Below are 23,639 nucleotides of genomic sequence, written 5' to 3'. Positions count from 1 at the left end.
TAGGGGTGGAATAAATGGGAAAAGTTGAGGGAATAAATAGAAGAATAATAAAAGGAGTTGCCATAAAACGCAGCAGCTATGCAATCAATGAGTCTACACCTTACTACGTACCAACCTATTTTGTACGCGACCGCGACAAAATGAAACCAAGTATGTTTTGTAGATGTCTGAGGACTTGGAGTGTAACTGGTTTGGACATTTTACAGGCACTCCTAATCTTGCCAATGGGCGAGTCCTTATTGTTGAAGTTTCATTTATGTATGAAATATCAGCATCGAAATTGCGAGCACATCAGCGGTATTCTAAAAAGTCCATATTGATGGTAAAATAAATGCAGGAAACATGGAACATAGAGCTGCACCTGAGAGTGCAAATTTTGGTCACTATTCTCTCAACCAGTTTATTTGAAAGGACAATACACACCTTGTATGATCATATCTTGATCTTACATCCACTCCTGCTTGATCATTTCAAACTCATGCTTGCTTCTTTCCATTTACCCTTTCAAGAAGCAAACAAATTCAACCTATATGACTCTGCAGGATGGTGCAGCATTACATGATTAAGCAACGGTTAAACAACTTATTACAAAAGCATTATATTAAAAATACTCGTATCGTATTGTTACTACAGTAGAATCAGAAGCACAGGCTCTTAGCATTTCACATCGAGACTGAGAAACAGCAATAAAGCTTCTTCAGAGAAAAGACGGCACACATCCTACAGTCGAACAACATCCAGCACATAATGGCTTCATTTCAGAGTAGATGTTTTATTATATGCAAAAGAAGCTATTTGCTCTAAATATTCCTCTCCATAAGCAGGATACATATATTACAAGTACTACAAAAAACCACCAAGTCACATTTGCTAATCCGACGTTAAATTTCACCATGAAAACAATAAAGGTTTCCACCTTTTGGCTGTAAAATGCACCCTTCACCAATTTCGCTCCAGTGATAGTGATAAAACAAGTGGGAAGCTGAATGAGAAGCCATAAACTGAAGCAGCTTCTATGGAGGTGAACTTACAATGCAAGCTCGTCAGAAAGACTGCATATTTTACTCTTAATCGTTCCCGTTGTAAACCTCCAGGTGCTAAAATAATACAAGAGGCCGATGCTCTTCTTCAATCACTATATGCCAGAATTGTAACATCCCCTTACACATTTGGAGGGACAATCACCTCTACTAAAGTACCCATAGTGTGATATTTTTCAATGCATTAGTAATTGGCTCTTTATGTCCTTAGTAATTGGCTATTTACGTCCTTAGGTAGTGGACTCCTTGTACACAGGGCACTCGAGAAGAGTTCACAGCCTCCTTTCATGTTATATCAAAGAATTTGCGGAACCATTGTCTTCATCATTATTGTTCCATCATCTCTGCATCATTTCGACTAATTTCGGGTGGCCCGTTATCAGATTCACCATTTGCAAGAGGCATATCGGTATCCTCTACACGGTCAGTAGAGGGCAAAATTTGAGATCCATTTGCATTTGAAGATCTCTCGAAAGAGGCGTGTTGGTTCATGACTTGCATCTGTAGCAAAGAAGATGTCATATGAATTAGCCACATGTCGGGTTGCTGCCAAGTGACACAAAAGTCATACAAATCAAGGGCTTGCACATCTATAACCCAGCAAAATCAGTTCATCTACACTTGGAATTTTCATGTATACCCCATTAAAGGCAGCTTCTTTAAAAAAAAAAAAGCTTTATCTTAAGTTAGGGACTCAAACAATTTGTAGTAAAGTTGGTTCTACTTTCTTAGAGGAATTATTTTGTAACGATAATGGTAATGTGTACAAACCTTAGTTTCTGAAGGGAATGCATGAAAAATCAGACTCCATATGGAAGATAATTTCATAGGGGCATATATGTGAATGCCTCCTGGGAGATAAATGCATCCTTGTTTTTCATAAGTTGGAAAGATAACATACCTGGTAAAGCTGATGCATCCTGAAATTAACTAACTGCTCCATATCCTGGACCCCAGTTATCACATGAACATTCCCTGTGTCTCCAACCAGGCGTTCTGTGAATGGAGTGGTTTCGTCTAGATTCAGACACAGTTGATCCGGTCTCTGAAGCAGAAGCTGAAACGTCGGCTGCAGCTCATAGCATTGCTCGTACAGTGAACGCCGGCAGAATATGTAAAGGCCCAAACGTGCACGAGACATTGCAACGACAAGTCTCCTGACATCACGGAGATGGCCCACAAATCGGGTTCGGACAAGAGACAGAAGGATGAAATCATTTTGTTGGCCTTGGAACTTATCGACTGTTGCCACCTGTTCGGAAATAGATTGTGCAATTAAATCGGTTTAAATAAAAGAGCAAAAAAAGTGAATATTATTGGGCATAGAGGCATGTGTTTAAGGATACAAAAAAGTAATAGCTTCTGCAGAAAAGCTGCCTGTCCTAAAGCTTCTTAAAGAAGCACTGATAACTTTCAAAAAGCAAAAGCTTCAGATTGGGGCTTCTTCCTTTGTAGCTTCACAACAAAGGAAAAACTCCTATACCTTTGCTTGCCAAGCACCTGGCTCCTAAAGCTTTTGCCTTCTGGAGTAAAGAAGTCACTATAGAAGCCAAGCCAATCAGGCACATCATGTTTAAGCATACCTTGCTAGGTGGTTCGATCCCATATGCTTTGCACCGCCTATTCACAACATCACGGATAAGCAGCTTTTGGCCATTGTATGTTGTCAAAATAGAGATCCTGCTGGCGGGATACCCAATTGAGCGCATGTACATGTAAACACTCACAACGTATTCGGCCTCTCCTACATTCTGATAGAACCAGGGAGAAGGAGCAGTCTCACCCTTTCCAAGATAATCAGGAACATCTATCAGCTGATACTCATAAGAGAACCCAGCATTAGCCTTGTGGAAAATAGGCTCTTGAAGAACATAAGGAAGATCCCCCAACTCCCTGTATCGCCAGTTATAAAGCTTGGCTATACTTGGTCGAGCTCGACCCTGTGCATTCAGTTCAATATAAGGCACACCGAGACGAACGAACCTAGTGAACAAGCTTTGATCCATATGACTATACTTCTGAAAAGCCATGTTTTTCACAACAGGGGGCAACTGATGATGATCCCCAATTAATATACATCGTTTTAGCCGAGCGTAACCATCCTCCTGCCTCTGTAACAACATGGGTATAAAAGTCTCGATTTCTAATATTTGTGCGCTTTCCTCCATAAGCAAATTGTCATACTTAAAGCCCAACTGAAGAAAGTCCCTCCTTTTTAGAGCAGCATGAGTGCAGGTCATCGCAACAATCTTGGCTTGTTTAGTCATTAAATAATTGGCCCGATCAGCTGTTGATTTAAGCAACTCAAAAGCCCTGCACTCTTCAAGCTCTTGAAACATAGTAGACAGGTGTCGGAAACACCCTTGTGCCGCATGCATGTCTTTCTTGAATGATTCACCAGTGAAAACTGGTTGGGGAGTGTTTGCGAAAAATTCCGAAAATGGGAATCGGTCTTTAACGAAAGTTGGTTTATCTTGATTTTGGGCACAGGCAACAAGAAATTGTTCCCAACGGGAGTAGACATGAAGCAGCCAAAAGTATCCAGCAGTTTCACAAGTGTAGCCTACATCTTCGGGTAAGTGAAGTGATCTGGCAAGTCTTTCAACTTCACTAAGGAGTTCTAATCGTCGGACAAGCATGGCATTCACGCGGCCCTGTCGGCTGAAATCAAGATCAGTTGCAAGCTCCTGTTCTCCTTGACCGAGGCGGAGGAGGTATCTGGCAGGTACGTCTCTCTGAAAAGAGAATACAGGATTAAAATGAGTGACACTGAATTGGCGATAAAAGGGAAATATAAAGATCAAGTAGAGGAGGAAAAAACTACTCATGAAGTAAAAGAATATAGTAATAGAAAAGAAATAACATTAGCATATTACTATAAAATGATGTTACCTGCATTATTTTCTCAAAAAGATCATTTAAAGCCTGGTTCGAATGCGTGATGATTAGTGTTCTCTGGGAAGGGCAATTATGATAGAGAACATTCAAAATCTGCACTGCTGTATCAGTCTTCCCTGTACCAGGTGGTCCAACAACCATAGTTAACCCAGGCTGAATTCCCGAAATAATAGCTCCAATCTGGAAAACAGAAGGACATGATCAGCATAAAATCACAAGTTGTTAGGGAAATTTCTTCCCAGATTGATAACCATCATCCATTTTAGGCCTAGCTGCATAGGTAGAATAACACCCCCAAAAAAAAAAAAAAAAACATTTTATAGTAATGGTGCATGAAGTGCAAATCAATCTTTCATCTTTGCGGAAACTTCAGTTACGCCTAGCAAGCATAAAGATGCCTTTATGCTTGAACAACTACCAGCTTTTCCACATGTCCACAGATTTTTAGCATTACAGAAAATTTAGAATATGCATTCATGTGTTTCAACTAGCGGACAATGAAAAGAAATTTTGCCAAGTACCTGAGTAGGAGTAAATCTGACTGTGTTTTGCTTCGGTTTATCTTGAGGATACGGGCCTGGATCAGCAGGAAGATATGCCTCAACTATCAGCTTTTCCTCTTGGGAGCTTTGATCAGCCTTTTTCTCATCCATAATATTTATGTCACTTGACTTAATACTGCCTGGAAGAGCAAGAGAATTTCCTTTCATTGATTTGGGAAGCCTAATCCGGAAAGGAGGTTTAGGGTGCAGGCTCTCGGTACCATCTGGATTGACAAAGGAAACCTACATATAAAAGAAAACTGTTAGAAACTCATATTAAACGTAGAAAAACAATTAAGGGCCTGATTAGCCAGACTAGAGCGATGTTTGAGTGGTGATGTTCAAAGAAGCCCTAATGGCTCCCAGCTAAAGCAAGAAGCAGAAATTTCAAATCAAAGCATTTGGAAGTTAGGGCCCAAAAAGCTTAGTTTGGGCCTTCAATCAGAAGCTTCAGATGTTTTATTGAAATTATCAAACTTCCGCTTCTCAATAAGGAAGTTCTTTTCAGGAGCTCAACAAAACAAGAAGTAAAATTTGATGCAATATAAAGTTTCACCTCATAATTCGGAAAGCTTTCTCTTAGATGATCAGCATCAAGAAAAGTGTCCTTGAAGTCTATCATGTCCAAAAGGTCCGGCATGTTAGTCCACTGTGCAGCAGATGGATTTCCGTAACCCAAAAATATGTTGTGCAACCACTCAGGAACTATGCATGTTTCATTCATAAGGTCACGTATAGATTCTAAAATAGCTTTAAAATTATTCTCCTTGGGTTTCCTCCTCATTAAAATGTTGAATGTTCTATATACATCTTCACCTCCTTTTTCAGCTTTCTCAGTATCATCAATGTGGTACTGTGCTGTATCTAGGGCAACAGTAACAGTACGGATGTCACCTTTAGGGGGCTTCCATTCATCTCTTTTAATTCTTCCAGTAAAATCATTCATAAGTACTCCTTCTTCATCGCGGATCTCAATTACTTCGCATCCGCGTACATACTGAAGTCCGAGTCTTTCAGGCACAGTTGATTTAGCGGCTTCTTCTGGGCTTAATGGCTCAAAAGATGGGCGAATCGACAATAAAAACAAGACATCGTGTTCTTTCAGAGCATCCCATTCTGATCTTACCTGCGCTCTGTAACTCGTTATGCTGAAAGTGACTTCAGCTGTTACCGATGACGGCTTGACTTCTCCAACGTTCGGCTGCTTCACTTCGGCGATCTTGAACTGCTTGATTGGCACAGCCATTCTTGACCAACCACGAAAAGCAGTTTCTCCCTCATTATTGATGTATGCAAGGAGGTGAGGAACGGCTTCTTGGATATCCTCACGGATTTCGTATGTGGATTCAAGGCGGAAGAGATTGAAGTTTCGAAGTAAATAATCATGGAGGGTTAGGAACTGGAGGTTGAGTTTAGGGAGCGCGAGGCAGCCCTCGCCGGAGTAGTTGATACTTGGGACGACGCTCTCATCCCACATTATCTGTTCGTTTGGGTAAAGAGGGAGCGCATTTATGGCTTCTTTTTGGGACTGGCGCTTCTCAAAGAAGGAGACTACCACCTCAATGAGGAAATCACGCCTTGTACTGCCTGGATCGTCATCTGAAACTAGTTTAAGCTGTTAATGATGAAAAAGGTTAGCAGCAAGAAAAGGAAAAGTTTGATAAAAATGGTTCCAAACATGTAGATAAGCTCTGATAGACTCCAAAAGAATAAGTAAATATTGCTTTCAATTAATGCAGTTGACTGATGCAATACAAACCAGTATACCACAAGAACATGGTGAAAATATATATGTGTGTACATTACTGCAAAGGTCTTCTCTTTGGATAAAATTTCTGACTCTTAAAATAGTAGAACTTCCATCTCATAGTAAAAAACAGAACACAGAATGTGTTGCTTTTCTACTTAACTTCAAGTCACAGATTTCATAACAATTTTCGTGATTCATATACAATAAACTATGAATTATATTGATTTGGCTAAAACAAATAAAACACTGGAAAAGATGACAAGTAAACACCAATACAACTTGGTATCACTATGATAAATCAAATTCGAGTCACTGAAAACTTTGCAAGAGAAAAGAGAAAACTTTGCAAGAGAAAAGAAGAAAAAGGGTGAACAATCAATCAACAGAATTAAGCCATTAACATATTTGGTGTTACCCACCTTATTGCACACCAACTCCCGCAGTTCATCGTCTGATAAAACTGATAACTTCTTGGATAAATCAGCACGCTTGTGGATTGAACCAATATTGCACAAAGCAAAATCTCGCAACTATAGTAATAGAAAAATAAAATAAGTATTCTATTAAAAATATGGAGGTATTGAAATTCGGATATTGAGAGCAAGCGTGACAAAGACCAGCTGGACACACCTTAGGTACTTGTTTAAATGCCAATAGTTGAAAAGCTTGAAGACGAGAGTAATGAGCAAGCAAAATATCATCATCATTAAGTTGTGTTCCAAAATGATCATCAATCTCAAAACCTTCATAAAATTGTAGAAGGTCCACCAGCTGAGCAAAAAGGCGTCCCTTTTCATGCGTGTAAAGTGCACTTAAGTGACATTTAGCAACAACAGCAGCGTCAGCAATTACAGGCTTTAAGAATCTGCAAATCATGGATAACATATTTTAATGGTCACAAATACCAGGAGATCCACTTGTTAGAAGACAATGAAAACGTAACAAGGGCTTAAAAAGATAAAGAATAATACAGGAAAAGCACAAAATACTGACTCCATACTGAATAGCACATAAAAAAATATACTTGAGCATACCAATACTGACAACAATGTTAACATGTTCCCATGCAAAGGCGTCGCTGAACACTTAATAAAGAAAATTGGAAGACAATATGCCTATGCAAGGAACATTATTATGCAAAATCAAGTTCCCATGCAAAGGTGTCGCTGAACACTTAATAAAGCAAATTGGAAAACAACATGCCTATGCAAGCAACATTATTATGCAAAATCAAGCAATAGATAAACAACCTACTGCATAAAGCAACATGAAACTTAGTACAGTAGAAAAAAGAGGTTATTTAGTTCAAGTAGAAGGCACCATGAGAAGGAAAGGAAGGAAATCTTCTCAAAGAACACTGATTGCTGCAGAGATGACAGAGAACAAATTTCATAGGATAGCCCTTATTTTCCAGAAGCTAAGGCTCTGCTAATGCCATTATTGACAAAAGAAAAGGAAAAAGGAAAAAAAAACAACACCTTGCATATTTCGTTAACAGCAAACTAATTGATCCTCATCTGGAAAATTACATAACTATAGCAATTCAACCATAGATCTAAGGTGCTACATGTTCATAAGAATAGCTATATCCCTACAGAAATCGCATGCTAAAGCTTTCTCTGTGTGATGGCCACGTAAAAAAGAAAATAAATCAATCATGGATATTTCCAAGAGCTCAAATGCAAACCAACAGGCATGAGAGGGTAGGCCCACTGAAATGCAGCATAAAACTATTCAAGTTTCCAATCAAAAGATCAAATATATTTTCTAATCAACATAAACAATTAAGAATTTTACTTCAATTCTGAAATAATTAATACAATTAAACATAGTTATAAACAACAAAAGTTATGTAGCTACCTCCTAGTTGGCAGTTGGCTCAACAAATCAATCAAGAATTCAGTAAATCTCTCGCAATATAGAACACAAGAATCGTCAACTTGCTCAGAAGATGAATCACCGGGTTGGTTTCCTTCATTATCATCAAGCTTCAATAGGATGACACTGGAATCAAGAATCTGACATCGCATGCCAGGAAAAAGAATTCAGCAAAAGGACATCAACATAAAATTTAAATGTACTCGTCAGAAAAAGCCTATGGAGTGGATACCTCTAAAAACTCGTCAATTAGATCCCTTAGGAACTTTACTTCAAGGACCTTTGAAGGGTCAACTACTTGACCGCCTTTCTTGGCTTTTGCTTCTTTCTTGGTCATCTTTTTCCATTTCTTAATTAAATGTGGATTTTGGCATAACTCCATCTGTTGAAATTTTGAAACAAATAGATAAGCCATCTAGAAATAGCTAGAGCAAATTGACTAAGACTAGCTACAGAGCAAATGATGCAAATGTCACCTGAAATCGACCAAACGAGAGACTGTGCCACAACCGGAGGCTTACTAACTGGAGAACAGTTTCACTAACAATCTCATCCTCCAGACTCTGCAACAAAAAAAAAACTTGTGTATCAATTGAAAACAGCAAAGCAAAGAGTGAAAGCTCGACAGTTTGACAAAATAAAAAATATGAAGTAACACTTTTACCAAACGAACATCAGTTTTACCATTATTTAGTGATTCGATCAGTATTGTTGACATACCTGGAAGGCATTTATCAAGAAAAGTAGGTAATTCGTCTTCTCTGCCATGCTTAAAGTTCTTTCCTACAAAAAACATGACAAAAATGCAATCAAGTGTTAAGCGGTAAAAAAAATAAATAAATAAAAAAGTGACAGATTTGCAATTTTCTAAAGAAAAGGAAAATAGAACCTACAGTGGATAAAACAAAAGTTCAAGGACATAAATGACCAAGAAGCAGAATATTTTCAAAACCAAAAGCTCAACTACATATAGTCATATCACACAGCCACAGCATATACATACAGGAGAAATATGCACAAGAGATAGTAAAAGAGCAAAATGCTCCCATATAATTTTGATTTCTCTATTCAAACATCCGAATCAACATAAAGCAAAGGAGTAAACCCACCAAACATACAGGACAATATGTACAAGAGACAGTAAAAGAGCAAAATGCTCCCATGTAATTTTGATTTCTCTATTCAAACATCCGAATCAACATATAGCAAAGGAGTCAACACACCGAACCTCTTCTCTGAGCCGAAGGACCCGCAATAAGAACCCTTTGAATGCCTCCTTCCGGTCGTAGAAGCAAATCCACGCAGCTACATTCTCCCGAAACTTCACAATCAAAACGAAACAGTGAACAAATCAATAAAACAGCAAAATTTTCAAATTACTCCTACACACATGCAAATCAACACCATCGTCATCCCAAACATATACCTTCTCATTAACCATGAGAATCATCGACATGACGTGCTCGAAGGTGGCGGTCTCGGGATCGAAATTAGGCCAGAGATAGTTCTCCAAGTACTGGCTCACTTCTAGGATCATGACCCTATGGAGAGGGACCGTCTTACGCCCGGTGCCCGAAACCCTAAGCTCGGTCTCGTAGATCTCCCTCACGAGCTCGGGGTCGAAGTTCCGGCCCCCGGAGGACTTGCCCCAGTTGGCGGCGGCGATCTTCGTGAGGCGGTCGCGCTGTATCTCGACGAGGGTGATGGAGCCGGAGACGGCGCCGCCGGGGCGCTGATCCGGCTGCTTCTCCGCCGGCGGCGGCTCCTCCCTGGCGCCGCCGACGAGCTCGACGGGGTACTCGGCGACGCGGTGGCGGCGAAAGTCGTAGATTCCGGTGCCGTAGACCTTCGGCATGGTTGGAGGTGGTGGAGTACCAAGGAGGAGGGGTTGCTGATACGGAAGGAGAGCGAGGAGGAGGAGGAGGAGGAGGAGGAGGGGGAGTTAGGGCTAGGGTTTATGTTAATGGGGATTACAGGGGGTTCATGTCGGTGGGAGGAAGAGAGAGAAGCATAAACCCTAGAAACAATGAAGTGGCGGTGTCGACGGGGAGTGGCCGTAGAGGCGATAGGAGAAAGAGGGAGATGAAATCGATACGAGCAAAAAGAAGGTTGAACCCGAAACCCGATAAAATCCTAACCCGAAAAAAGTCATGTCACTGGGAAAAAAAAAAACAAAAACAAAAAAAATCAAAAAATTTAGCATCAGATCCATGGATAATTTTCGACTTATTGAGGAATTAGTAAATCCAAATGGATAGGTTTCGAACCCCATTCGGACACGGATCCCATATTAGAATCCAAAGCTAGAAGTCGGCGACGTTTTGGAGTCTCGTCGCCGTATTATATCTATGCGACGGTTGCCACCGATTTTGCACAAAGTCGGCGGCGTAAGCCCCTTCGTTACCGGGCTTTGCGGTCAGAGACCTTCTGAAGAATTCGGCAACAGTAGCTGTTTCACCACCGACTCTACTCTTTGTAGGGTGTGGATAAAATTTATTAAAGCAATCGTATTTCCTTATTTCTCTTTTATGCATCAAAGTTTCATAATGGTTCAAATATAGTATCTTACTGTGGGCATATACTGCCGCAAATTATCTAATTACTAATTCACTGATTACAATGCGAATCTATCATTAGGAGTCACTGTTTGATTTGGATAAACAGACACTTGTTTTCTAAATTTTAATCACGAAACAGAACATTGCGAGTATCTCATCTCGAGCACAATGTTGTATTCTTGGTCAACATCAATGGATCAAGGCACTCTTTTACATTTCCATATTCTGACTCAAATTTTTTTTTTGATTCATGGAGAGTCAACTTTACTCGATAAAAGATGGCGCGGAACTGATATTGAATCATAGCATGTGCTGTTGCTAAATGTTCCTGGGTCAAATAGGAACATTTGGCCTAATTACAACATCTTACACTGAAATTATAGAGCTAAACATATGAGTTTTACTACTCATGTTGAATAAGAACTCTTACATCTGACGCAAATTTTCGGACTTTTGTTCCGATACATAATTGTCAAAACTAACATTTTCAAACTTTTATTCTTTAGCATTTTCTTAGTTCACCATACATTATCACCCCAAAAGAAAAATAAATGACACAATGACCCACATTGTGATCTTGGTTGGGAAGCGAACAAGGAGAACCGATGTTCAATTTATCGATACGTCTTCCGGGGGAAGTTTCCCTTGAAGGAATGACGAGAACAAGGTTAGTGCTCTCTTTGGTTGGTAGCGTGGAACCATGTGACCGGCTCCTCTGACTGTCGCAAACACTAGGCCTTTGTATCCGACAACGTAGCCGCCGACCTGCAATTAAAAGGAGAAAAGGAACTTACATATCTTAACTAAAATACTGCGCATTTTGAAGTGCGCAGTTGAACTTAAAATTTTTTTTTCAAGTTTAGAATCTCGACTTTTCTTTGTTTCTGGTTTCGGATAATAAATCTATCAGGTTTGGTAAAAAATTTAGATAATTTAAGAAAGGAGTATTCTGTAATGTTACAGAATATACTGCTTAAATCATACAACAAAAGTTTTCGAATTCTGGTGCCTATTTTGGAACCTGATGTAGTCTTACTAGGTAGAGCATGAATGTTTATTGATAGAGTGCAGCGAAGAGCGTTGTACCTCTTCAATGTCGCTGTACCATGGCCGCCAAGATGCCTCTATGGGAAGTCCAAGAATGTCTAGTGAGTACTGTGTCGAAGTAACCGGACAGACCGAATCAATGTCGCCACTGCAAAAGAGTAGTTTTCAGATTCATCCTGCGACTTATAAAGGTTAGCATTTCAAAAATTCTGCAATGTTTTGTGTCCTTGCCTGTATAACCATGTTCTTACGCCGTTTGCGATGAGTCGCTTAATTGATGGTAGCATAGATGCTGGCGCATCTTTCCAATTTCCACCATTCACAATATCACTGTTCCATAAAATTCAAGTCCTGATTAGCATGTACTTGAGATGATCGAGAATTGAATAGCATCAAGGCTATTATCACACAAAAGCGAAGCTACTAAACGTCAAAATAAACCTCAATAGACATTAAAAAAGTCGTGGAAAAGAATAAGCTTATCCTGCAATATTCGAACTTTGTACATTTGAATTTGAGAGTTCATATTATGGAGATCATTGTTATACCTGCAATCTATCCATGGGTAGTTCAAGCGTGTAGTGTTTGCGTGAAGAGCCCTTTGCACGTCAGGAAGATTCAAATAATTTTCGACATAGTTCGGGGAACAAGGATCGCCTAGCGACACCTGCCACTATAGACACTTGATAAGTTATATATCTATGTAACTTTGTTAAGTTCTATATGTATATTGCTGTATACCGAGTCCTTTAATTGCGAAGAATTGGAACCATCGACGCACTGAGGTGCGTAGATGTTGTAGTCATCAATGTCTCCTCTTTCATATACAGTTAAAGATAGGGCATTTTCGCAGTCGTTCGAATACGTCCCGTTGAAACTGCAGTATCTCTGAATCGCTTCGTGGGTGCTCTTAGAAATCAAGGCATGGGTCCAGAAGTAGTCGACGGTCCCCTTATCGTTTGTGTCCCAATCCAACAACGCATTTCCGATCTGCAAATTTGGATATCGAGCTTATGTTCTTATCTTTATATTGCTAACGTGGGCGAAAGTTGAGAGAGGTGATATGATTTGGCTTCTGTATGTCTCAAAACCAGAACACTTACAGCAACTCCTTTAAGCTTGATGGCAGTCGTGTTAGCAAATCCGTTGTTGGTGACAATAACATTCGCGAGCTCCGGTACGTAGTGCCCGCCGTAGCTCTCTCCGGTAATGAAGAAATCGCGGCTCTTGTACTCGGGGAACCTCTCAAGCCAATTGATGAGAAAGGTGTAGGCATCCCCGGCGGTCCTCTGGTCTCCCGTGTTGTCGTAATCCGAAGTGGTGTTGGAGTATGAGTAGCCAACACCGGCCGGGCTCTCAAGGAATAGCATGTTTGCCACTGCACGCCATTCGTGACGAAGAAGTAATAGTCAGCGTCAACTTCTCTATTTCAAGAAGCAGAAACTACTGAAACTTCGAATTAAGGAGTTTGAATGAAAACTTTTTCTCTTTTAAGTTGAGAAGGCACTTAACCATTATTCCATGCATAATTATTCTTGTAGAGTGTTTTGCCATTGGGGTTAACAAAGAAGGGTCCAAGTTCTAGCATTGCTCCACCTCCCAAAGACGAGCACCCGGGCCCTGAAATTTTGAGTCAAATTTAGACAACACAAATTCACCGAACAACCGATTTCTCTAAAAGTTCGTGTTGTTAGATACGATGTTTTACAGTCGAGAAAACGAGAACCTATAACTCTAAGGTTACAAAACAAATCGATCAAGGACGGCTAAAGACGAAGTACCGACAAAAGTAATTTTGTACCTCCATTAAGCCATAAAACTAAAGGTTTATTTGAAGGATCATGAAGAGCCTCCACAAAGTAGTAGAAAAGTGCCCTCCCGGCTTTCGCATCCACCGTCACATATCCGGCATACTGATCAAATTCCGCTTCCTTATTAGGTTGCCCGGGCAATGCGGTAATCTTATCTGTCTCTCTGAGGCCATCTTGTGAACCGACATATGCCGACAAGTTTGTGTAATTGTAAATATTCTCCGATGCATCATCTCGAGGATGATTCATCGACCTTCTTGTTCTGGAGAACTCGACGAGGCGCTTGGCCTCGTTCGCAAAGGCGAGACATGGTGTGGCAAGGTACAAGAAGTACAAAAGTGTTACTATTTCTAGTTTCATTTCGAGTAAAATCTTCGAAATCAAAGATGTTCAACTTGGGCACATGATGCTAAGATTTATATTCATGTCATCTTACAGGGGTAGAGAGAGAGAGAGAGAGAATTAAATAAGGTATTATGGGAGCCACAAAATGATTGGCTTATTGTTCTTATGCAGTTGGATTGTAGAGAGAGCTCATTTCTTTATTTTTGATATAAAAGACAAAGAGTTAGCCCCTGCTACAAGGTGTCTCAATTGTTTTCTAAGCTTAATTAATGAGGCCTTGTTTTTTTTCTTGCTTTGTTTAGTTTAAGCCTTGGTATATCCAATGATCTCCATATCAAATAAATATGCATACATGCACACAAATAGCTTTTAGTTTCTCATAACTATGTGATCACAAAAAACACCATAGCCTCTTGAGGAAACAAATTCATGAGGAGCCAATTATGTCATAAACTTTTCTGATTATTAAGTTATAATCAAATACCATGAGGAATCATCCTATGAAAATTTTCCTCAGATAATTATATTGGTATTTTTAGTAAATTTTTTGAGTGTGTGAACTATGTCCTCTCTCTCTCTCTCCCTCTACATCATATCTTGCATTTCGAAATTCATGTCACAGAAGATTAAAAAAAAAAAAAACACAACAGCATCACGTATAAAATAAAATTGGTCTATGGCTCATTAGAGACCAAATTAAAAGCACAGGAGAAACCAAAGTAAGGCCTCTTATCACTTGTTTATTATTTATTATTGTTCATTATCCTGTTATTTTCTTGGAGTTTCCGCGTAATGTTATGAATGGAAAAACCAAAAAAAGAGGCAAAGTTAACATAATAAGCATCAATCTTTGTGATATCCACTACACTTTTGTGCTTTTCCCTTCCAAACAAAGTTTGCATAGAGAAGTCATTGGACATTAGCATTTGGCCAGTTCTTAATCCTCTCCTAACAATTTTTATTTGGTTTCATCCAATCCACGTTAGCATAGGCAAAAACCGCACTCTGTTATCTCGAGGTTTCAGACTCAAATTCGCGCTGTGCTACTTTGCGGGTTTGGATTTATGGGGTATGAAATATCCATAGACTATGTCTTATTATACCATAAAATTAAATTAAAAATTCTCAAATTTGCATCTTTTCTTTCACAAAAAGTAGATTAGTTGAGCTGGTAGAATATATTTGGGCCGTAATAAATGGGCCGGTTCGATTAATTTTTCCTCGTGACGGCCCAAAACATTAAGGTCCTACAAAAGGTATTGGGCCATTGATGTATTGAGCCATTGGGCTTCGCCAATGACCAGCACAGAACACTTTGGGCCGGTCCATGTTTAGGTTAGCCTTACTGGTAAAAATGTGCGGATAGTCCCCGTAGTTTCCAAATATTACAATTTCGTCCCTGGACCTGCATTTGGTCCCTCCACATTTTACAGTTTCATCTTACCTCAAACTAGATCAAAAACTTATTTGACAAGTAGATTTAAATACTTAATATGGTATAGAAACCGCCCAAATGTTTCACTGTAGTTATAAGCCTCTCGAGAACTTGCTATCTCTAGATGAAGGGATCGTCCAAATAGAAATATTCGACATTAATTTTCCTATCTTCGATAGCACTTAGTGCTGCTTTAAGATTCGTATCGAGTGCTATACAAAGGTTGAAAAAGGTGTGTCTCAATCAAACACATCGATCCTGTAAATTTTTTTATTAATTTCGAGTAAATATTAGTGGAAATAATCTATTAATGTGGCCACTCTATTCTCCAACTAAACACTATTAAAGTTGGTGGTCTCTCGTTGCACATGCATGCATCTCAATTAATGCATGTACCAAAACAGGACAGAGAGAGGGAGGGGAAAAAAATAAAATTTCTTGTGTGGAGTGTGGACCTTGTTAACACTTTAAGCACCACACTATAAACCGGCCACACCATTCCCATGCAACACATAGCCCTTAGGACCACAACATGCATGCTCACCAAATATGCACCTTTTTCTAAGTTCTAATTATAAAAACCCATGAATCCTCAAAAATTTGTGGTTCTCATTGTTACTCATCAACCCCTCACACCCTCTTAATTAACTCCTCTAATATATGTGTGAACCTAGTTTCAAAACTCCCCATGTGAGCTTTTGTAGACTTCATAGGTAGCATGTCCAAACTACTATTAATAATCCCACTAAACCATTCATCAAACCCACATCAATCATTGTATATATATAATGAGCCACTAATGGATCTTAAAATGATGTTTAATTAGTTTTGTTTAATGGAGATGAGTTGGTTTGTGTTGAATAAAAGCACACTTACTTCAATGATTTGGACTCTCTAAGGCATTAGTTTAAAACCCTTTCCACGCATGAAGGAGGTGGCATGGAGGCTCAAAGACAAAAGGAAGAAAGAGTCCCCACTTAACAAAAATCAAGTGGATTTCCAACTCCTCCCACAGCTTTGGCTTTGCTTTACATCTGGTAGGTATGGTGTGTTTCCTTTCATGGCCTAACACAAAAGATATCAAAAAGCAAAACAAACAACACAAAAAAAAGAAAAGAAAAAAAAAAGGTAAAAACAAAAGAGAATGGGCATGTTTTGAGTACATGATGTGGGGTTGATTAATCAAAACTGTTAGATGTGACTCAAAATTGATTATCGACTCAAGTTCGGATTTTTGACTCGCCGACAGCTTCGCGGTGCGACCAAATTGGAAAAGAAAATTATGGAGGAAAAATGAATGTCTGTGGTGAGTAGCGGAGGGCCCGTTATGAGTTTTCTTTTCGCTTTTTGCCCTAGGGGCGTGTGAGATCGTGGTCGGTTGTAATATGAAGAACATTGTATTCCCTTTTGTTTCGATAGTGAAGTTCTCTCCTCCCTCGCCCGTAGTTTTTCCTGCAAAGGATTTTTCACATAACTTTGTGTGTTATCTTTATTTTTTACTTGTGATTTGAGTGTTTCGTATTCGCCATTTTATTTCCGTTTGTGCGTTTGTCGTAACAAAAACAATTATGGGGACTAAGCTTTTGTATGGTTTTGGGAGCAAAGGGAACTGTTCTCTTTTCCTTAAGAATATTAGATATCTAGTTGTGACCAATTATGCTAGCTACTCATACAGTCATACTCTATTAATTTGAATGGATCTTTGCTCATTGCCCATGCATGTTGATATGTTAGGATCTCAAGGACAAAAGCATTTATACTTTTTAAGGCACATATGTATGTGGTCAATTTTTTATCCTAGAAAGAGTTAAGAGTACTTTGTTTCCAAGAGGGGGGACAATGAATAAATAATATTGAGCAGGTGGTAAGTTTTAGAAGCTTATACCATTGTGTGAGGAAAATAGCAATGGAGCACCATCATGTGAGATCTTTGTAACGAGGTAACTAAAATTAAGCCCCTAAGTATATATACCACATATTTAATATATACTAAAGATCATCATGCTTGATGAATGTAGTTATTCTTCGAAGTATGAAATGTTATGTGGGGATAGGTACTCGTATATTAATATAGGATAGTGATATTGATACCTTTTTTTTTTCGATTACCATGAAAAAAAAAATATATACTTATTGGTTGATTTAAGCTAGCTTTTGATCCAACGGAGTGATTTGGAGGAGAACATAGCATAGGCCGGCGCCAAATTACGACTACGTACCTAGCTTAAAGAATTAGGCCATAGATTATTTTCATCTCAGTGCATTATTTTGATTGATAAAAATTTTAAATCAAACATGTTACTAATGCTCACAAGTTGCTTGTTGACAAACCCGAGCTTGATTTGTTGAAAAGAAGTTGCAAAAACCGGCATTTCATTTGGATCTTTTAGTCCTATATATCTGTTGGCTTAAATGGATCAACATCCTGCCCTATAGCGAGAGATCATGTGGGCCGAGTCATGTTAGAAATGGCGTGGGCTGGATTGGGCCGAGTCATTTTCGAAGTGGCGTGAGGCCGGGTGGGCTAAGTCACAATTGCTACCTGTGGGCGCTGTATCTGTACGTTTTAAGTGAATTGGTTGCGTATTTCTAATAGCTCGAGCTTTTGGGATTAATAGTTAGCGCCAGTGATCTGACAAGTAGGATCAGAGCCAGAGGTTACGGATTCGATTTTCGCATGCTGCAAATGTGTGCAGGTGCTGCAGGGGGGATTGTTGGCTTAAATGGGTCAGCATCCTACCCTGTGGCGGGAGGCCATGTGGGTCGAGTCATGTTCGATATGGCGTGAGGCTGGGTTGGGCCGAGTCATGTTCGAAGTGGCGTGAGGCCGGATGGGCCAAGTCACAATTGATACCTATGGGCGCTGTATCTGTACGCTTTAAGTGAATTAGTTGCGTATTTCTAATAGCTCAAGCTTTTGGGATTAATGATTAGCGCCAATGATCCGACACTATCTCTTTCTGTTGATAATGACTTAGCCATGTAGATGCACATGATCCCTCGATCATTTAACTAATGTCAGAAGAAATGGAAGCAGTGTAGCTAGGCTTTAGATTTATTTCGAGCTAGTTTCGAAATGTCGAAACCATAGATCTTAAAAATAACTCCAAAATCTATCACAAAGAGAAATAATGAGGTCTTTTTTTTTCCCTGAGAACAACCAATCTCTCCATGTAGAACAAAGAATTTGATGTAGAAAATGGGCTCAATTTAAAAGAGAAACTTGTTAATGTTATTGTGTTTTTGCTGTAAATTATCAGATACTGAGTGAGCAACTGTTGTGTAGCTTTAAAGGAAAAGTTAGGATGTAGATTTTCTCATATGAAAAATCTAACATCCTACGCATGCATGATTAGAAGTCAAAAGTGAACTTATTATACATGCATGCATGAGATCTCATGAACATGTCAAACACGCAAGATAAACATTCAAATGATCGCGCAACCGATCGCTTAATTACATGCATAATATTCATCAAAAAAATACAGTGACCATTTCCCAAATTAGTCCCTTTGTGAGAGTATATAGAGGCAAACTGTTAACATCGATCATGTATTGAAATATACAAACTCTATATATGATCTACGATAGAAATAAGGGAGAAAAATTGTTAGTTTTTTCCTTCGCCTTACATAAATTACTTACATGACCTACTGAGAAAGGTACGTAACAAGAAACCCTTCCAAGCTTAGTCCATCAATTATACAAGAAAAAGGAAATCGAAAGGAAAAAGATAGAACAAAGGATAGAAATAATTGAACACACAACTCCATCTTAGTAACTTTCCTCGTTCGTACGCAAAATACACAGTACTACTCATCTAACACTCCCATTATGAGAAATTTCACGGGGGTGGTGAGCTGGTTACGACTTATTTACACCTTCACACGATCGTCGAGCGAGCGAAGCTTCCACTCCACTAGGTTGCGCAAAAAGTTCATCACCTATAAAAGTCATCCAATGCAAGAAAATTAGAATCATAGCTAGTGAACTTTTATAGCAAAAGTACATCACATAATGGCTACAAATATAGTTTACCTCCGCGGGATCTTGAAGAGAATAAGAGGCACTAGTGTCCTTCGGAACTTTGGAAACAAGAATACCTATACCTTGTCCTCGATCACGCAAAACCTAAAATAAACATCGAGCGACCAATAAGTTCCTAACAATAGATATCTATTGGCCATAAGTATACATCAACATATATAAGAAATAAAAAGGTTCCAAGAAAGATGTATATATATATATATATACATACTTTGAAAGCATCCTCGTCGGTGCGATCGTCTCCGATGTATACCGGAAATACATCACTAAAGTTGGCGTATCCTATAAACAAAGAGAAATTAGGCGGTTATTGGTCGATATATATAGCTAATGATAGGATTAGCTAAACATCATGTTTTAATATACTAAAAATGATGTGAAAATGATGTGGTGCAATGTGTGTTTAGGCTCACCTAGAGACTCCAACAAGAACTCGAGTGCCTTCCCTTTGTCCCACTTAATAGTTGGGCGAATCTCCAATACCTAAAACTCGGAAAAAAACATTACACCAATAGAGTCATTTTCATGATACTAAATATAAACTTGGAACTACTAGTACACACTATATATATAGATAGTATAGGTTTTAGCCAATAAATTAAAAAGTATTCTCGCACCTTTCGCCCTGTCGTAAGCCGAAGCTTCGGGTAGTCCTTTAAAACCGATTTAACCTGCTCGGCTAGCGCGTCCCATTTCTAGTATAAAGTTACAAAGAAATCATAAGTAGCTCTTACAAAAAATGTTTCCACTTATTGCAAAAGAACATGTTTAGGTTCACTAGTAGTTTGGTGATGTATATATCTACCTTTTGATCTACGCAGCGGAAGTGAACTGATAAACAAAACTTGTTGTTCTCGACCCTGGCGCCCTGAATCGATCCGGTTTTATCCACCAATACTTTGTGAACCTTGATAAGAACACAATCCATGAAATATCACACGTTAGATACATATATACACGTAGACATGCATGTAGTGGTGCAACTAAAATGTAAAAACTATATTCTATGCATGGTGTACTTTGTTGGATTGAGCTCAAAACATAAAAGAAAACTTATATTTACTCATGGTAGATGATTTTTCTTTTTTTTGTTGCCAATACATTGATTTTGTTAGATTCACAAAAAACTAGCTAAGCTTCATAAAAGTAAAGTAAATTTTTTTAAAAAAGAGATTAATTGAGGCTACATTAGCTATAGGATGGAAATATTTGGACGTAACATAATTAAACATCACTTTTTTAATAAGCTTTTTTGAAGATAAAGAGATCACCATGAGTAAATATAAATACATACAAATCATTACATGCACAAAGTAAATTTTTTTAAAAAAGAGATTAATTGAGGCTACATTAGCTATAGGATGGAAATATTTGGACGTAACATAATTAAACATCACTTTTTTAATAAGCTTTTTTGAAGATAAAGAGATCACCATATATAATTTTTAATACATACAAATCATTACATGCACAAAGTCAAAAGTAAACAATAAAATAAAATAAAATAAAATAAGCAAACATGAAATTTCGTAGGAAGTTTCGAAGGAGAAAAACTCTCCACCTCTTCTATCATGGGAAGGAATTCACTTGCAGGTTGGCAGAGAATTGCTTTTGCCTGAAATTAACCATTTAAAATAATAAAAAATTTAAGATGTAACTAATAAAAAAAAATAAAAAAAATCCAAAAAAGTCAAAAGTTTATTTTTTTTTTTATTAACAAATCACAATCATTTGGGGAGTATGTATCCCACCTTCTCCTCTCTTATATTTTTGGGGCTTTTTGTGGGCCCTCTGATGTCCATCCCATGGCTACCTGCGTAGTACAACTCTGCTAACCGCACAAAATTAAACACCTGAACAAAAATTAAAGTTGAATTAAATTAAATAATTAGCCAAATAACCAATAGAAATATATATATACTAGTAAAATGTATGTGCAAATGCACGTAATAATTATTAGAAGAAGTTATAATTTTTTTAAATTATTTTTTAATTTTAGGCCATATTTTATATGATTGCCAAATATGTATCTAAAAAATTTAAAATAATAAATCACGCTATTAAGAAAAATATGCTTTAAATGATAAATAATTAACAATAATCTCTAATGCAAAAATTACTTTTGAAATTAAATAGAAAAATAAAATCTGTTAGGAAATAAATTTTTGAAATTAAATAGAAAAATAAAATCCTTTATCTTAAAAAGAAAATATATTTTGAAATTAAATAGATAATATCTAAAAAAGATATTTTAAAATAAAATAGGAAAATATTTTTTATAGAATTTTCACACCCATAATCTGTTATAGAAAACTTACTTTTAAAATTAAATAAGAAAATTTATTTTTTAGGATTTTCACATCTCTAATCTAGAACTTACATATTCATTGCGGTTTCTATTTCTATTTTTATTCTTACGTTTAAAATTTTTCGTACGGAAAGAAAAAAATAGGCGCTAATTTTTTCGCCGAAAAATGGGTCTGTCGACAGACCCAAATTTAAATATACGTGCTTTTATATATATAGTATAAATATAGATATATTTTTTTTAATTAAAAAAAAGACTCATGTCACTGTAAAAAGGGTAAAAATGGAAATGCACCTTGTCTCTGCACCTCCCACTCACAATAGCTGTGGGAAAACACTTCGCCACATCTCTCACAGCCTCTCTCATCTAAAACCAATAAGAACCCGCGAATCAAAATTCCGATTTTACTCTCGTAATATTTCTAAAATTACTTTTAAAAAAACAGAGTATTAGGAAAAAAACAGAGGAAGCTACAAAAGTGCTTCAGGAAAACGCGCTTCCTCTCACCGCTTCGGACATGTACGCGCGATCCGGATCGTCGACTATCGGCGATAAGGTGCCGTCGTAGTCGAGGAACATCACGATCTTTTTACCCTTCGATTTCGCGGTGATCTCCTCGAACTTGTTCGATGCTGATGGGCACTGCTTCTGCGCAAAGTTTTCGCAAATTACAATAATTTTTCTTTTCCTTTTTTTTTTCAGAAAACATGTAGATTTTGACATGTAACCGATAAAACTGTTGATACTAACAGAATTTTTATTTTGTCATCTAACTTTATTTGCTAAAAAAAAATTTGTGCAACGTTAGAAATTACACATACCATCCACTCCTCATACTCTGCTGTACAAGGAGCCATGAGAGAGGGCGACGTGAGAACTGCGGCGGCGGAGGCGACGTGCGTCGGCGACGACGCTCGCATGGAATCCAACCACGACCCAATCCACCCGCCGCTGCTGCCACCGCTGTTGCTGCGGTGCTCGAGCTGTGTCAACAGCTTCTTGAAGCCGGCGTAGTCGGCGGCCCCGCCGATGCTACGCGGCGGGGGGTACGAGTAGTGCAGAGTCGCATTCGCAGCAACTGCGGCAGCGGCGGCGAGAGGCATGTCCTTAGGAGTGAACACATTATGATTCGTCATTTTCGACACTTTTTTTATCAAATATTTAAGTGTCGCTAAGAAAAGATATTGAATTAAGTAATTTCGAAACAGAGTACTCTGTTTTAGTTGGTGGTGGGGAGTAGGAGTTGGGAGGTGGGGGATTTATATAGGGACTGGGGGAACGAGGAACCGAAACGAACAAATATGCTTAGGCTCGGGGCCCACTTTAGTTTGAACGGATTGGGCCCCACTTTATGGGCCAAGGGCCCACCGTGGAGAGGCGAACACGCTCGGATGGGCCCGATGTGCTCGCTCTCTCCTGATTCGGAGATTGGACGGCTAGGATGGAGCGCACGCTTCGGTGTAACGGTTATATATAACGGTCACTTGCATATGCTAATCCATCATTTACGCTCGTAAGATCATTTTTTAAAAATTAATCGTAGCCATAATTACTTTGTTAAATAGAGAAAATAATAAATTGTTACAAAAAATTTAGTCGAAAATACTTTAGGTCACCTCGAAGGAGACTAATTATGCATGTTAGTGTATCGACAAATTATAGTGTATCGACAAATTATAGCACTTTCACGTGCTTAAAACAAACAAAATCCGCCTAATTATGCCTGTTAGTGTACCGTCAAATTATAGCACTTTTTTAATTTGTAGTAATACGTCAAAAATCACATATGGAAGTGTACAAATAATATTTTTCCATTTTACTTTGCACTTTTTGTAATATCTCAAATACTTCTCTTTAAAATAAAATTATACAATGTCAAATTTATATTTTGGTTTTGTGTCAAACAAATTGGATAATTTAGAGATTTCGTTAATATTTTACGAAAGTGTTACAAATTGAAATTTATAAATATTTAAATTC

General features: G+C 38.2%; 3 protein-coding genes across 3 annotated transcripts; all 3 read right to left on the bottom strand.

Annotated features, from left to right (window-relative positions):
- Positions 574 to 10,186, bottom strand: LOC109708906 (intron-binding protein aquarius). Its single transcript, XM_020230839.1, has 14 exons — positions 9,535 to 10,186; positions 9,337 to 9,429; positions 8,829 to 8,891; positions 8,585 to 8,671; positions 8,341 to 8,490; positions 8,091 to 8,248; positions 6,861 to 7,095; positions 6,650 to 6,760; positions 5,037 to 6,095; positions 4,460 to 4,723; positions 3,933 to 4,118; positions 2,624 to 3,775; positions 1,942 to 2,292; positions 574 to 1,541 (listed from the first exon to the last, which is right to left on the bottom strand). The coding sequence occupies exons 1-14, from the start codon at positions 9,961 to 9,963 to the stop codon at positions 1,368 to 1,370; spliced, it is 4,512 nt and encodes a 1,503-aa protein (XP_020086428.1). The 5' UTR covers positions 9,964 to 10,186; the 3' UTR covers positions 574 to 1,367.
- Positions 11,213 to 13,884, bottom strand: LOC109715032 (serine carboxypeptidase 24-like). The gene is made up of 8 exons (XM_020239821.1): positions 13,515 to 13,884; positions 13,226 to 13,333; positions 12,817 to 13,091; positions 12,455 to 12,703; positions 12,262 to 12,380; positions 11,945 to 12,043; positions 11,753 to 11,861; positions 11,213 to 11,431 (listed from the first exon to the last, which is right to left on the bottom strand). The coding sequence occupies exons 1-8, from the start codon at positions 13,882 to 13,884 to the stop codon at positions 11,276 to 11,278; spliced, it is 1,485 nt and encodes a 494-aa protein (XP_020095410.1). The 3' UTR covers positions 11,213 to 11,275.
- Positions 18,899 to 22,873, bottom strand: LOC109717127 (probable trehalose-phosphate phosphatase 4). Its single transcript, XM_020242803.1, has 11 exons — positions 22,481 to 22,873; positions 22,167 to 22,307; positions 21,954 to 22,025; positions 21,103 to 21,204; positions 20,913 to 20,966; positions 20,157 to 20,258; positions 19,969 to 20,046; positions 19,765 to 19,834; positions 19,563 to 19,633; positions 19,343 to 19,435; positions 18,899 to 19,248 (listed from the first exon to the last, which is right to left on the bottom strand). Exons 1-11 carry the CDS (start codon positions 22,793 to 22,795, stop codon positions 19,180 to 19,182), a joined length of 1,167 nt encoding a protein of 388 aa, XP_020098392.1. The 5' UTR covers positions 22,796 to 22,873; the 3' UTR covers positions 18,899 to 19,179.

The sequence above is a fragment of the Ananas comosus genome, linkage group 1, assembly GCF_001540865.1.
Source record: "Ananas comosus cultivar F153 linkage group 1, ASM154086v1, whole genome shotgun sequence".
Taxonomy (NCBI): Eukaryota; Viridiplantae; Streptophyta; class Magnoliopsida; order Poales; family Bromeliaceae; genus Ananas; species Ananas comosus.
Note: the sequence above shows the minus strand (reverse complement) of the source record. Positions and strands in the feature narration are given on the sequence as shown.